The following is a 12,054-nucleotide window of genomic DNA, read 5'->3' as shown; positions in this document are numbered from 1 at the left end:
TGAGGCTTACCATTTCCCAGCATGCATGAGATCAAACCCTTCAGTGATCTTCTCAAAGGGCAGAGTGTGAGTCACAAATTCATCCACTTTGAGTTTTTTTTTCATGTACTCCTCAACAAGCTTTGGAACACTTTCGACACTCTTGTATCCTGGGAAAAGTAAGAAACAGCTCATTAAAGTACACAGTAAAGAAATGCAGTGGTTCCATCACGAAAGCTGTAGACAGGGCAGGTTACAGAATGTCATTTCTTATTCTCACCCGTCAGAAGAAGTGTAAACGCAGCCAGACTACAACTCTGGGCCACAAGCACTTATTGCAGAAAGTGGATGACTACTTTTCATTTTGCATTATTATCCTTTTCCACTAAAGAGTCCAGTTCGAATTCCATGCTGGGGTTGTTTGACTTTGGATCAACTTGTGAACCTCCTAAGCGCCTTTCTACCATTTAGAGCCCAATAGGTACCATGTCATGGCCATTTACGTGTCTTAATTGCCCAGCAACACAAATGCAAATTTCTTACAATAACAACTATTTCGGACTGTGTCTGAGCTATGCTGAAATTGCTTTTATACTCACAAAGTCAAATTTAATTGCAAGTATACGTTCTCCTCTCGTCAAATGTCCCATAAACGACATATTTTTAGCCTCATAGCATAATTGCCCAAGTCATATTTCAAGGTTTTCAGAAAAAGAAGAAAAAAAAGTCTTGGCAAACATGTAAGAACTTTTTGTTTCCAACATTTTTTTACTCTACTCCAACCACTTCATACTTTGAATTGTTCTCGTCTTAAATGGTTGTTCCTATCCAGATCAAGCCCCAGCCTCTGACGTAAGCCCCAGACGTATGCAGCTCTTGGTACCACTCAGGCAAATAGTTGTTGCTACAGTTTTACCACATTTCAGGGCCAAAAGATGGCACCTCTGCAGCGGTAACATAGCAGAAACTTATTGTAAATTAGGATCTGGCCATGGAACAGCCTCAGTTAAAAAAGGGTACATGAGATCTGTTTGTGACTGCAGTGCCAGGTGTCTGTTTGGAATTGCATTCATAGCAGTTTTGTCTTTTATGTTTAATAAAGAACCCCTTCACATCAGCATCTCAAGAAAAGTCTGTCGAACAACAAGCAGCTTGTTACCTCCAAAAGCAGTGCCTTTCCATGTGCGCCCGGTCACCAGCTGGAAGGGCCGAGTTGAGATCTCCTGTCCGGCTGCTGCCACCCCGATGATGACGCTGGTGCCCCAGCCTTTATGGCAGGCCTCTAGGGCTGCCCTCTGCAACCAAGACACAATATCAGATACACGTATCACCTCTACCTGATCCAAGCAGAACAATACCGCTTCAACATCACCCTAATTTAGCTTGACATTTCTCCATTGTGTTTGTTATGTACTTGAGTGGAGTGGGAGGTGCCGTGAAGAATTCAATGTAAAATTTCTCAACCTGCCAAGAATAGAATTGTGTTAAAAAAACACTGAATCTGAATTCTAAATGTATAGCATATTTAATATAATCATTGAATGTAAAAACCTTCACTTTTGGCCCCCTAGTGATTCAAGACGATTGAATTGCTTCTTTTCCTTCAAGCCTAGCAACTACCAATAATACAGGAAACTCCAATTTGTTTTCGGCAGTTAATCTGGTTGTTCAGCCATCTGCTATTGCAGCTACAGGGGATAGTAACTGCAAAGAACATTCATTTTTCATATCTTATAAATACAGGCTTGCAAAATGAAATTACGTAATGTGCTCATGTGTTTTATTCTTGGTCTATAGACTGCTGCCTGAATATGCTCAATAAAAGACAGGATTTCCTATGAATAAAATACCTGATCAGAGGACAGATTTTTGATACAAAAAAAATCTAGCTTTTCTCTTTTCTAAGGTTACATTGTTAGGTTTTCTTACATAATACACTTAAGTAAAATAACGTCTTATTTTAATATTTTTTTATCAACATTTCCTGGAATTTCAAGTGTTCTTGCTGTCTTCATTAAAATTGCGGATGGAAATATATGTTTTATAAAGCACTTTCAATTAAGCCATATGTATTCCAGTGGTTACTCAGCATGCAGAGATGAATAACTGAGGGGACGGTCAATAATATTGTATAATTCACCATTATTGCCACATTGCCCACGCATTCAAAGGAGTAGTCCACGCCTCCATCTGTCATCTCCACCAGGACCTCTTGGATTGGCCTGCTGTGGTCCTTCGGGTTCACGACCTCTGTGGCACCAAACTCTTGAGCAGTTTTAAACTTATCTGGGTTGAGATCCACTCCAATAATCCTGGCTGCCCCGGCTGCTTGACAGCCCATGATCGCTGCTAGGCCCAGCGCCCCCAGGCCAAACACGGCACAGGTTGAGCCAGCCTCCACCTAAAAGCGCGAAGGAGAGGTAAATACATGTGAGCACCTTTCTGCGCATCACAGCGAAGATAAGATGTGGAACCTTAACTGAATGCCACCAAATGATTAGAACGGTTTTGCATGTGTTTGTTTCTTTAGGCTTTAGCTGTGTTTTAACTGGTATCAGATGTAGGTTAAAGAGTAACAGATGGACATATTAAATCCATGTTTAACCAAATTGTATGTATGCTAATATGCTAACACAGACAATGTAACATAATGATGTAGCATTTAGCATCAAATCTTGGTGTGTAAGCATGTTAACATTTCTTGATAGTACAGCAGGGGGTGATGGATATATAATTAGTTGTTATCAACATATAAGGGATCTCTACATGTATAGTTAGTTTATGAGTCACTGCACTTAAAATCTTAAAATGTACCGTAACAAATAATACATATTCACAGGGGTGTTCAAAATGTTTGCCAAATATTGCAATAGTTGTTGAGATATTTTATTAGGTAAGAAAGCTATGGCTTTACTGTTTATCTTTTATTGAGTTATTTTATGATGCTTTTGTTGTCTTTACCCTAAAAAAAAAAGGTTTGACGCTCTGCAAATTTATAAATGATACTGTATATTGTCTTGTAAGATACTTTCCATTGGAGGTCAGGTGCGTGCCTCCAGTGTATCATTACCACAGTAAACACCTTTTTAGTGAAAAATGGATTGTAGCAGAACCCTTTGTTAGCTAAAACATGTTGGGAATTTTTAACATGATTACATTATCTATTTCTAAAAAAGTTTGGGTTTAGGGTTCAGCCTCTTGAAAATATCGAAAATCTTTAGATAAGACAAGTCCGGAAGCAATCCTTCGTAGCCACCACCGAAATCTAACTTGACAAATAGTATGAGACCCTTGATATAACGGTCTCAGGTTTTTCTTTGTAACTACCGTCTTTGGATAATAGATAAACCTACAAAGTTAAAGCTGTGCAGCATTCGAATATTGAGTTATAACATTAGGAATTCAGTTTCAAACTATTCAGTGCGGCCCCAGATAGATCACTGAGAGACATTCAGAGCAATCTAGGCCTAAATGTTTTCTGTTTCCACCACTCTGACTTTCATCACAGCACAGTGACACAGGGGCGGCAGACTGACCTTGGCAGTGTTTACAGCAGCTCCATAGCCTGTGGTGATGCCGCAGCCCAGCAGACACACCTTATCCAGAGGGGCCATGTGGTCCACTTTAGCCAGTGAGATTTCCGCCACCACTGTGTATTCGGAGAATGTACTACAGCCCATGAAGTGGAAGAGGCTCTTGCCTTTGCAGGAGAAACGGGTTGTTCCATCTGACTGAGCCTGGAGAGTAAGATACAAGTGCAGTTGTGACAGCTGACCAGCAGCTATGGAGGTAGATTTATAGTGTATAGTGTATATTAAGTGTGTAATCTGTTTAAAATACCTTCTACAAATGCTAAAATAAATAAATTGAAGCATTTGTGAAAAAAAATTACAGCTTTCGATCAGGCAAAAGGCATTTATAGATCTCAACTCTAGATTTACTAAGGGTGGCTTTACACGGAAACGAAAACGGCTTAAAAACGCAAAATATTTTTGCGGATGCACTATATCGTTTAGATGGAAACGGCGTTTTGGGGGGATGAAAACGCAAGAAAGTGAAACCACCCTCCAGAGTGGAATTCTTGAAAACGCTCCACTGTCGCGCCACCGTGTAAAGGATGAAAAACGCAAAACTTCGTTTCTCGTCACATAGAAATGACGTGACAAGCATAATAAAGCGCCAGAAAACCGAGGGAAACACATTAGAAGGCTATCAACATGTCCGTCCCTGCGGACTTTCAACTCGCCTTAGGCGCTGTAATTGACGTTCAAGAGTCATTTCATCAGATAACAGCAATGATGAGCGAGAGTAGTAAAGAACAGACCAAAAATATGAACTACGTTCTCGAAATTCTTGAAGTTCATAGAGAGAGCAGGCGACCTAGACAGCTGTGGGTGAGACCTGGGAGGACTTCTCAGTGGTGGGATAACTTCATGAATGAGGTGGTAGACGACCAAGCGTTTCACCCTAAAACGCTCGTCTAAATGCAGATTTAAAAGTGAAAACGAAACGCCACTTTTGCGTTTTTGTTTCAGATCGTTTCCGTGTAAAGGTAGCCTAAATTGCATTTTACACACTTTTTAAAAACAGACTTTCCGCTAGTCCTAACGTCCATATCTACGTGTGTCAATAGGTCAACTTCGGATAGCAGGTGATAACTGCTTATGACATCATTTCAAAGTAAGAACGGGCAGTCTGGCTCTGGCTACTTCCAGCCCGAACAAATACATGAAAAGTCAGTTTATGAAGAGCCCTTAGTATCTTGTTAAAAGTGTATCCTTACAACTGTAAACTAGCTGCCAAAAACGCGTAGAATTCGGCAATGGCGTGTAACAGACTGTCACTTATGTTTTCAGGGCATTTATCTTTTTTTTGACACAAGTTGGCTTTAGCATTCCTATAGAACTTGCAGAGAAAAATAGTCTGAACAAATATCTGCGTGTGTAATTTATAATTCTAATGATCCGTAAAACGGAGTAGCTCTAACAACAAACAAACTCTCTCCTGATAAAGAACGTTTTTAGGACATTTACCTGATCTTTTGACACAAGTTGGTTTTGGGATTCCTACAGAACTTGCACTCACCACACTGTGGGATATACAAGGGTATGACTGTGTCCCCTGAAAGAAAAAAAAGATTTTACATTTGAGCATCTACAAGTGCAAAAATCATAATGGAAAGAAGATAAAGAAAACCTTTTTGAAACTTGGTGACCCCCTCCCCAATGCTCTCCACGATTCCGGCTCCCTCGTGGCCCAGTACTACAGGGAATACCCCCTCAGGGTCGGAGCCACTGAGTGTGTAGGAGTCAGTGTGACAGATCCCTGTGGCCGCAATCTGAAATAAAAGATCTGATCAATGGTCAATCCATTCAAATATTCACCTCATCTGAAGATGAAAACTGCTGTAACATGGAGAAATCAGTTCATGAATCAAATGTTGCCAGTAATTATTTAAATAGTCTATTTAGGTTGTAGAATTACTAACTTGTAGAATACATTAATAAGAGGTTATATTACTGGTGTAAAGCAGACACTTTCGGATAACCAGAAATGGTGCAAAGTACAGTGTAGTGTTGTCCTGTGCACACACTAAATGAGGGAACAAACACTATAGATAACCTTTAAGGTGGAGCTGGTCTTTATATGAGGTAGATAACAGTATATATATATATATATATTTATATATATATATATATATATATATATACGCAATTAGTAATACGCAATTAGTAATACGCAATTAGTATGCAATTAGTAACAGGTACTGGAGGGCAGCCCTGACATGCAAGTGAGAAAAAAACATTTTCTTTGTCTGCTCAAACTTGCTTTCCCTCCTGTATCTATTTATGCTGATCTCTTTTTAAGTTTCATATTTTTAACTCAAAAGGAGAAATGTAAATGATTTTTGCTGTTTTAATTGTTGTTGTAATACTCCGTTTAGCCACAAGAAGCTGAAGGCAGTTTTCTGCCATGATAAAAAATAAAAGATTATTGGTGATCAAATTAAAAAGTGCATAAGTACTATAAACCTTGTGTTTAGAGTTCATCCGAACATTTTAACCTACCTGTAAGAAAACATGAATGCTATTAAATTGTACAAAGAACTTTGGATAGTGCTGCACTACAGCCTCTTGTGGCTGAAATTAGTATTATAAAAGTATTCCAACCTGTTGGAGAGATGACATTTTCTCAGAGGAATTTAATAAGGGTATCCTTGCAAAAGTTTTTTTCCCACCAGTTTCTTTTACAAGGTGTTTTTGGGCCTTTAATAGAGATGTTTAGAGTTGGAAGGGGGAGAGGGCTCAAACCATAGTAGTAGTCAGCAATAACCACATATGGGCTGCCAGCTTTAACCACTGACCTCTCCGACAGCCCTTTCCCACCCGTTTTTAAATCATAATCCCATGAAAACACGTTTTAGATTTCTGGATCACCATATTTTTTCTGTTTTCACCTGTCTTTGAGTGCCTTTGACTGATTATAGTTGAATTATTGAGTAAGAACATACCCAATGCGTCAACTTGCTTCTCTTGCAGTTGTGGGTATTGTTAGAAATAATCAATATATTGGAGCGGAACTTTAAAAGATAATCATACCTGCAAACTCAGAAGGGCTGAAAAAGGTGACAAACTAAACCGTTGTAGGGGGGTCTGGGGGCATCCCCCCCAGCCAAATGTAGCTATTTTAACATGTAAATGAAGCATTCTGGTGTACTCCCATAAGAAAATAAAGGGAAAAGACAACCTGTTCTTATGGTAACAATGGCACATTTATTGACCCGTAAACTGGTGAAAAGCATTCAGGACAGGTAAACAGTAAATCCCATTGGCCAAATTTGGCAACATATCAACATAATATTATTTTCATTGTTTCCTCCTTTTGGCCTGGACCAGCCTTTCAAGGGCCCCTTTTCGCTGCTTGGCAATGTGCCTCTTTCGGGCCCCACTATCGTTCTCCACCACCTCTGCCCTATTACTAGCAGCACTGGTAGATGGCTGGCAGCCAAACTCAACCCTCCTTTCTCTGATTACAAGCTGATTTTCCTGTCGTTGGGCTTTGTCCCTAGTTCCAGCTGCACTAATGTTAGAACACAACCTCCTATCTACCTCCCCAAACTTCAAATCATCCCTTCTGAACATTTCCACCCCAGTCTGGTTCCTGGTCTGCAAAGTGTATTTAACAGTCTGCACAGCACTGAGGGTGGAGATCTTCATTGACGTTGATCGTTGATCAATGATGGTCCCCATGATACTGAAGGAAGACTCAACCAGGGCACCATGGAACATTGAGAGGGCAGCCTTGACTGCCTGACACAGTGCAGGGTACTTCCCTGTATTGAAGACGACGGCCCACCACTTGACAACATCCTCTCCATGCTGAAAACTGGGAAGCGCCTGGTCAACATTGAAACGCAGAATTTCTTGGTCTGTGTCAGCATCTGGTGGCAGCAGGTGATCCATCATATGTATGAGCTTCCTCAAATATATTCTCTTCATAGCTCTGACCAAAACGCATACCTGCAAACTCAGAAGGGCTGAAAAAGGTGACAAACTAAACCGTTGTAGGGGGGTCTGGGGGCATTGCCCCCTAGCCAAATTTTGCTATTTTAACATGTAAATGAAGCATTCTGGTGTACTCCCATAAGAAAGTAAAGGGAAAAGACAACCTGTTCTTATGGTAACAATGGCACATTTATTGACCCGTAAACTGGTGAAAAGCATTCAGGACAGGTCAACAGTAAATCCCATTGGCCAAATTTGGCAGCATATCAACATAATATTATTTTCATTGTTTCCTCCTTTTGGCCTGGACCAGCCTTTCAAGGGCCCGTTTTCGCTGCTTGGCAATGTGCCTCTTTCGGGCCACACTATCGTTCTCCACCACCTCTGCCCTATTACTAGCAGCACTGGTAGATGGCTGGCAGCCAAACTCAACCCTCCTTTCTCTGATTACAAGCTGATTTTCCTGTAGTTGGGCTTTGTCCCTAGTTCCAGCTGCACTAATGTTAGAACACAACCTCCTATCTACCTCCCCAAACTTCAAATCATCCCTTCTGAACATTTCCACCCCAGTCTGGTTCCTGGTCTGCAAAGTGTATTTAACAGTCTGCACAGCACTGAGGGTGGAGATCTTCATTGACGTTGATCGTTGATCAATGATGGTCCCCATGACACTGATATCAGGTAACAGGATGTGCATGCTGTGGAGATCAGCCTTCACAAACGTATTCTGTTCGCATTGAACGAGGTGACGTAGAACTGGTCTAGCTAGGCTAACTTTAACACAATCCACTGAGGTTAGCTAGCAACCTAACAAGCTGATAAGCTGAAGCATGTTAATACACTTTATTTGGCTCAAATAATTTTACTTCAGCAACATTAAAATGATACAGCATACAATGTTTTTGCCAGATTAGCTGATACTAGATTTACCTCAAAACTTGTATCTGTAACATATCCCGAAAATTGTCCAGAAGAACCACTCGCTGACGACTGAGCACTCCACTCCAAGAGGGACCGATGGGTAAAAACGCGCTGTGGTTTATCTTGCTTATGATTGGTCGGTGGTCGTGGAACACGAGTCATTTGAACAAAGATTTTATTTACTGTGAAGATAGCAAACTTGTTTCTTGCTCATTATACAGTCGGTTATACAGTCTATGGTTGGTCGGTCAGTCGTCGGTCAGCCCCCCCCCCCTAAAAAAAAAACTTCGGATCTACACGATTCACGTCAATGACATATTTTGAGTTGAAAACGGCGAATTTCGCCGAAAGGTGACTAGTTTGCAGGTATGGATAATTCACTGTTTCTGGACGGATCATATTTGTCCACTTCCGGTAGTAATACAGGATGTTGTTTTTAGCCTCAGATAGCATAAAGCTATTATTGTATTGTATATGTGAGTAGAGGGAGAAGGACCAGTGGAGTTACATACTAAACACACCGCCTCTACCTCTCACTCATTGATGCTGCAATGATTAATACCTGATAAACCTCAGAAGAATTGCATAATAGAATATTGTAGTTGAGATCTCCAGGACTTCGCTAACAAGATGGCGAAGGTGACGTCATAAGAGGACCTGCCCCCGACGACGTCAGCCTATAGAAGAACCCGGAGAACCCCATGTGACAAGCGGCCAACAGGATCCAGCCCCCCGCTACCAACCAATGAGAACACGAGAGCGGGGCGCGTCTTATTTTGAAGTTGTTTATTGTATGGTCGGAAAGGGGTGGTTCTATAAAACATGTTAGGATTGTGAAATCGATCTCTCTTTTGTTCCGGACCGCCAGACAGTAATTACTGATGAGCAGTCAGTGGCCTGTGGACGCGTGTCCCGGGCTATTGAGCCACAGCTGTGAAGCTTTTGTAAAACCTACTACTGCATCCATTATTAAACACTCCTTTTATAACTTTTAAGAGAGGTTTGCTTTCTTTCTTTTAAACCGACTCCTGGGCTTCAAATAAACGAACATTTCTTACAGTAGCCTATTTTATATTAATGAGGATTAATATCACAACATCTTGCTTGTTTCATTACCTTAAGGCGAACTTCCCCACTTTTAGGAGGTGCCACCTCCACCTCCTCCATCACCAGAGGTTTCCCGGCCTCCCATGCTACCGCAGCTCTGCACCGGATCACCTACAACACAACATCCAATTAATCTGGCATGGTTCTGCTATGACAACAACCCTGTGGTAATTTAATCCACAATCAATTTACCATTAGCTTTTTCTGCTCTGTTAACACGCTAGTTAACACACCCTTAAAAACTGTCTTCAGGGCAAACTTTGACCCTCCCCCACCCCATGTGCAAACATATTTCAACTAAAGAAAGGCTGAACCTTAAGAATTCACGTTGTTCTGTTTCTTTATTAAGGTTAACTACAACATTTGTACCAATGAATAGCATGTTCCACACCTTTTGGAGACACATTGCCTCTGTTCCGCTAGACTGAGCAGAGGAAGTCCAGGCAATGTTAATGTGTATAGAACAGCTCAAGCTAAACTTTTATATATATTCTGATGTCACTGCATGTGAGGAGAAGTCAGAGTGCTTACCTTCCCTTCGGTGGCCATGCTGTTTCATAACTGGAATCTCTCTCGCATGGTTAGATAAGAGCGAGAGCCTTGTCAGAGTTTAGACCAATCACAAAGAAGCTCTCTTCCTGTGCCAGCCGCGTCCAAACACTTTTCTGCCCAACTTCCCAACTTCCTGATTTTGAGGTAAAGAAGAGCATAGGGAAATTAAAGCATGTATTTTTTTTGTTGTTATATCCCAACTAGAAAATTTGCCATTTACTTTAAAATGTTTAGTAAATTATTGAGGAGTAGGAAATATAGTTTGGGACAGTTCATTATAATGTTTTTTCCTGACATTTTTCCAGTTAAGGAACATTGCCAGGATCAGACCATTTTTGACTTTGAATGCTGATGAAATGGTTTTACATGCTTTTATTAATAGTTGCTTGGACGACTGCAATTCTCTTTTTACTGGTCTCCCTCAAATAGCTTTTAATAATTTACAAGGCATTATATAACCTTGCCTCTGCATAGATAAGGGACTGCCCTTCATTTTATAACCCTACAAGGACACTCGATCCTCCAATGCCTCACCTAAAGGGGAAATTTCTTGTAAAATACTCTTCATATACTTCTAGGTAACCACTTGGATTTTAGAACAGACTTGGAGTTTTTAAAACTAAATTAAAGACCTATCTTTTTAATTTGGCTTTTGTTGTTTTATTGTTTTATAGTTTTGTGATATAACTACTTATGTTTGTTTATGACTTGTTTTTAATTATGTTCCTCGCTGATAATTTTGATCTTGTTTTACTCTGTAAAGCACTTAATTATTGTTATTTCTTTTTTCCTGCAATATTTTCTGTAATTTCTTCACCCAAATTTCATTTTATTTAGTGCATTTGTTATTTTAGCATTTTTTAATTACTTATTCTTTTATTAATTGTGTTAAAATTAAGGGAAAAACACATGTTCCTAGGTTTAAGGAACGTATGGGAATTAATTATTTTTGACCTAATGTTTATTTCATTTTAAATGCAATATACTCCACTTCATGGGTTTTACTTTTTTTGAAAACCTTTACAGTTAATTCACATTTTTGTTATGACCACATTTGAATGTATAGCTGCCAAGAACAAACATTAACATCTTAACAAAACAAGAAAACATTTGATTGTTGCTTTGAACAATGTAGTGAGTACATCTTTAATTTGTGATTCCATTCCATTTTTTAAAAAATGCTATGGAAGCTCAGAGCGACCATGATCGTAATCTTTTTTATATTTTGTGAGATTGCAAGATTGAATCCAGGCAATCACAGTAAATCCAGTGTGTAAGCCTAAACTAGTAAAAGCATAATTTGTTTTCCAAAAATCTAAATAATATTGAACACCTGGATCCAACCATGGCTGCTTCCGCTTTTGTAGAAAAATGAGAAATCTTTAACTGTCATTTCTTGACTATGAACTCTCAGTGCGGAACATCAGTTGCTATGTACTTAAACCCTTTCATTTAGTGTGCCTGTTGTTTAACTGCAATATTGTGTCCTTTATTAAAACTGATTCAACAAACTGGCAGAGTCCCTGCTTGTGGACACATCCCAGACAACACCAATAACACACCAATGACCAGGTGAGCTTATGTTGCCATAGAGACTCGTTCATATACAGCAGGTTACAGGGCCGTGCAGAGGCTCCACTAACATGTTATTAATAACACACAGAGACGTCATGTTACCGGTATCACATATTATTCAGCCCACTTAAACGGAGCATGAGTTTAATTTCTAGCTCTTTTCCTCATGTTCAGCATGTACTGCTAGATAGATAGATAGCTTTAATTATTGAGCTGCAATAAACTGCATTTAACCCTTTAAAGCAGAGGCGTCACTAGGTTTTAAGGACAGGGGGGGCTTAGCCCCAAGGAGATGCACAGGATGTGAGCGAACGTAGCGCACAAGCACAACATTTCACAAACAGCTAGCAAAGACTGAGAAATTATTTATTAGTTATGTATTAGTATTTATTATCAGTCAGTTTTTTTTAATACA

General features: G+C 39.9%; 1 protein-coding gene across 1 annotated transcript; it reads right to left on the bottom strand.

The window, feature by feature from the left end:
• Positions 1–6: 6 nt before the first annotated feature.
• On the bottom strand, positions 7–10,197 carry LOC134881686 (alcohol dehydrogenase class-3 chain L-like). Its single transcript, XM_063909202.1, has 9 exons — positions 10,044–10,197; positions 9,522–9,623; positions 5,176–5,317; positions 5,013–5,100; positions 4,320–4,446; positions 3,516–3,716; positions 2,120–2,380; positions 1,139–1,274; positions 7–149 (listed from the first exon to the last, which is right to left on the bottom strand). The coding sequence occupies exons 1-9, from the start codon at positions 10,059–10,061 to the stop codon at positions 7–9; spliced, it is 1,218 nt and encodes a 405-aa protein (XP_063765272.1). The 5' UTR covers positions 10,062–10,197.
• Between the last annotated feature and the right edge of the window lie 1,857 nt (positions 10,198–12,054).

This window comes from Eleginops maclovinus, chromosome 19, assembly GCF_036324505.1.
Source record: "Eleginops maclovinus isolate JMC-PN-2008 ecotype Puerto Natales chromosome 19, JC_Emac_rtc_rv5, whole genome shotgun sequence".
Classification (NCBI taxonomy): domain Eukaryota; kingdom Metazoa; phylum Chordata; class Actinopteri; order Perciformes; family Eleginopidae; genus Eleginops; species Eleginops maclovinus.
Note: the sequence above shows the minus strand (reverse complement) of the source record. Positions and strands in the feature narration are given on the sequence as shown.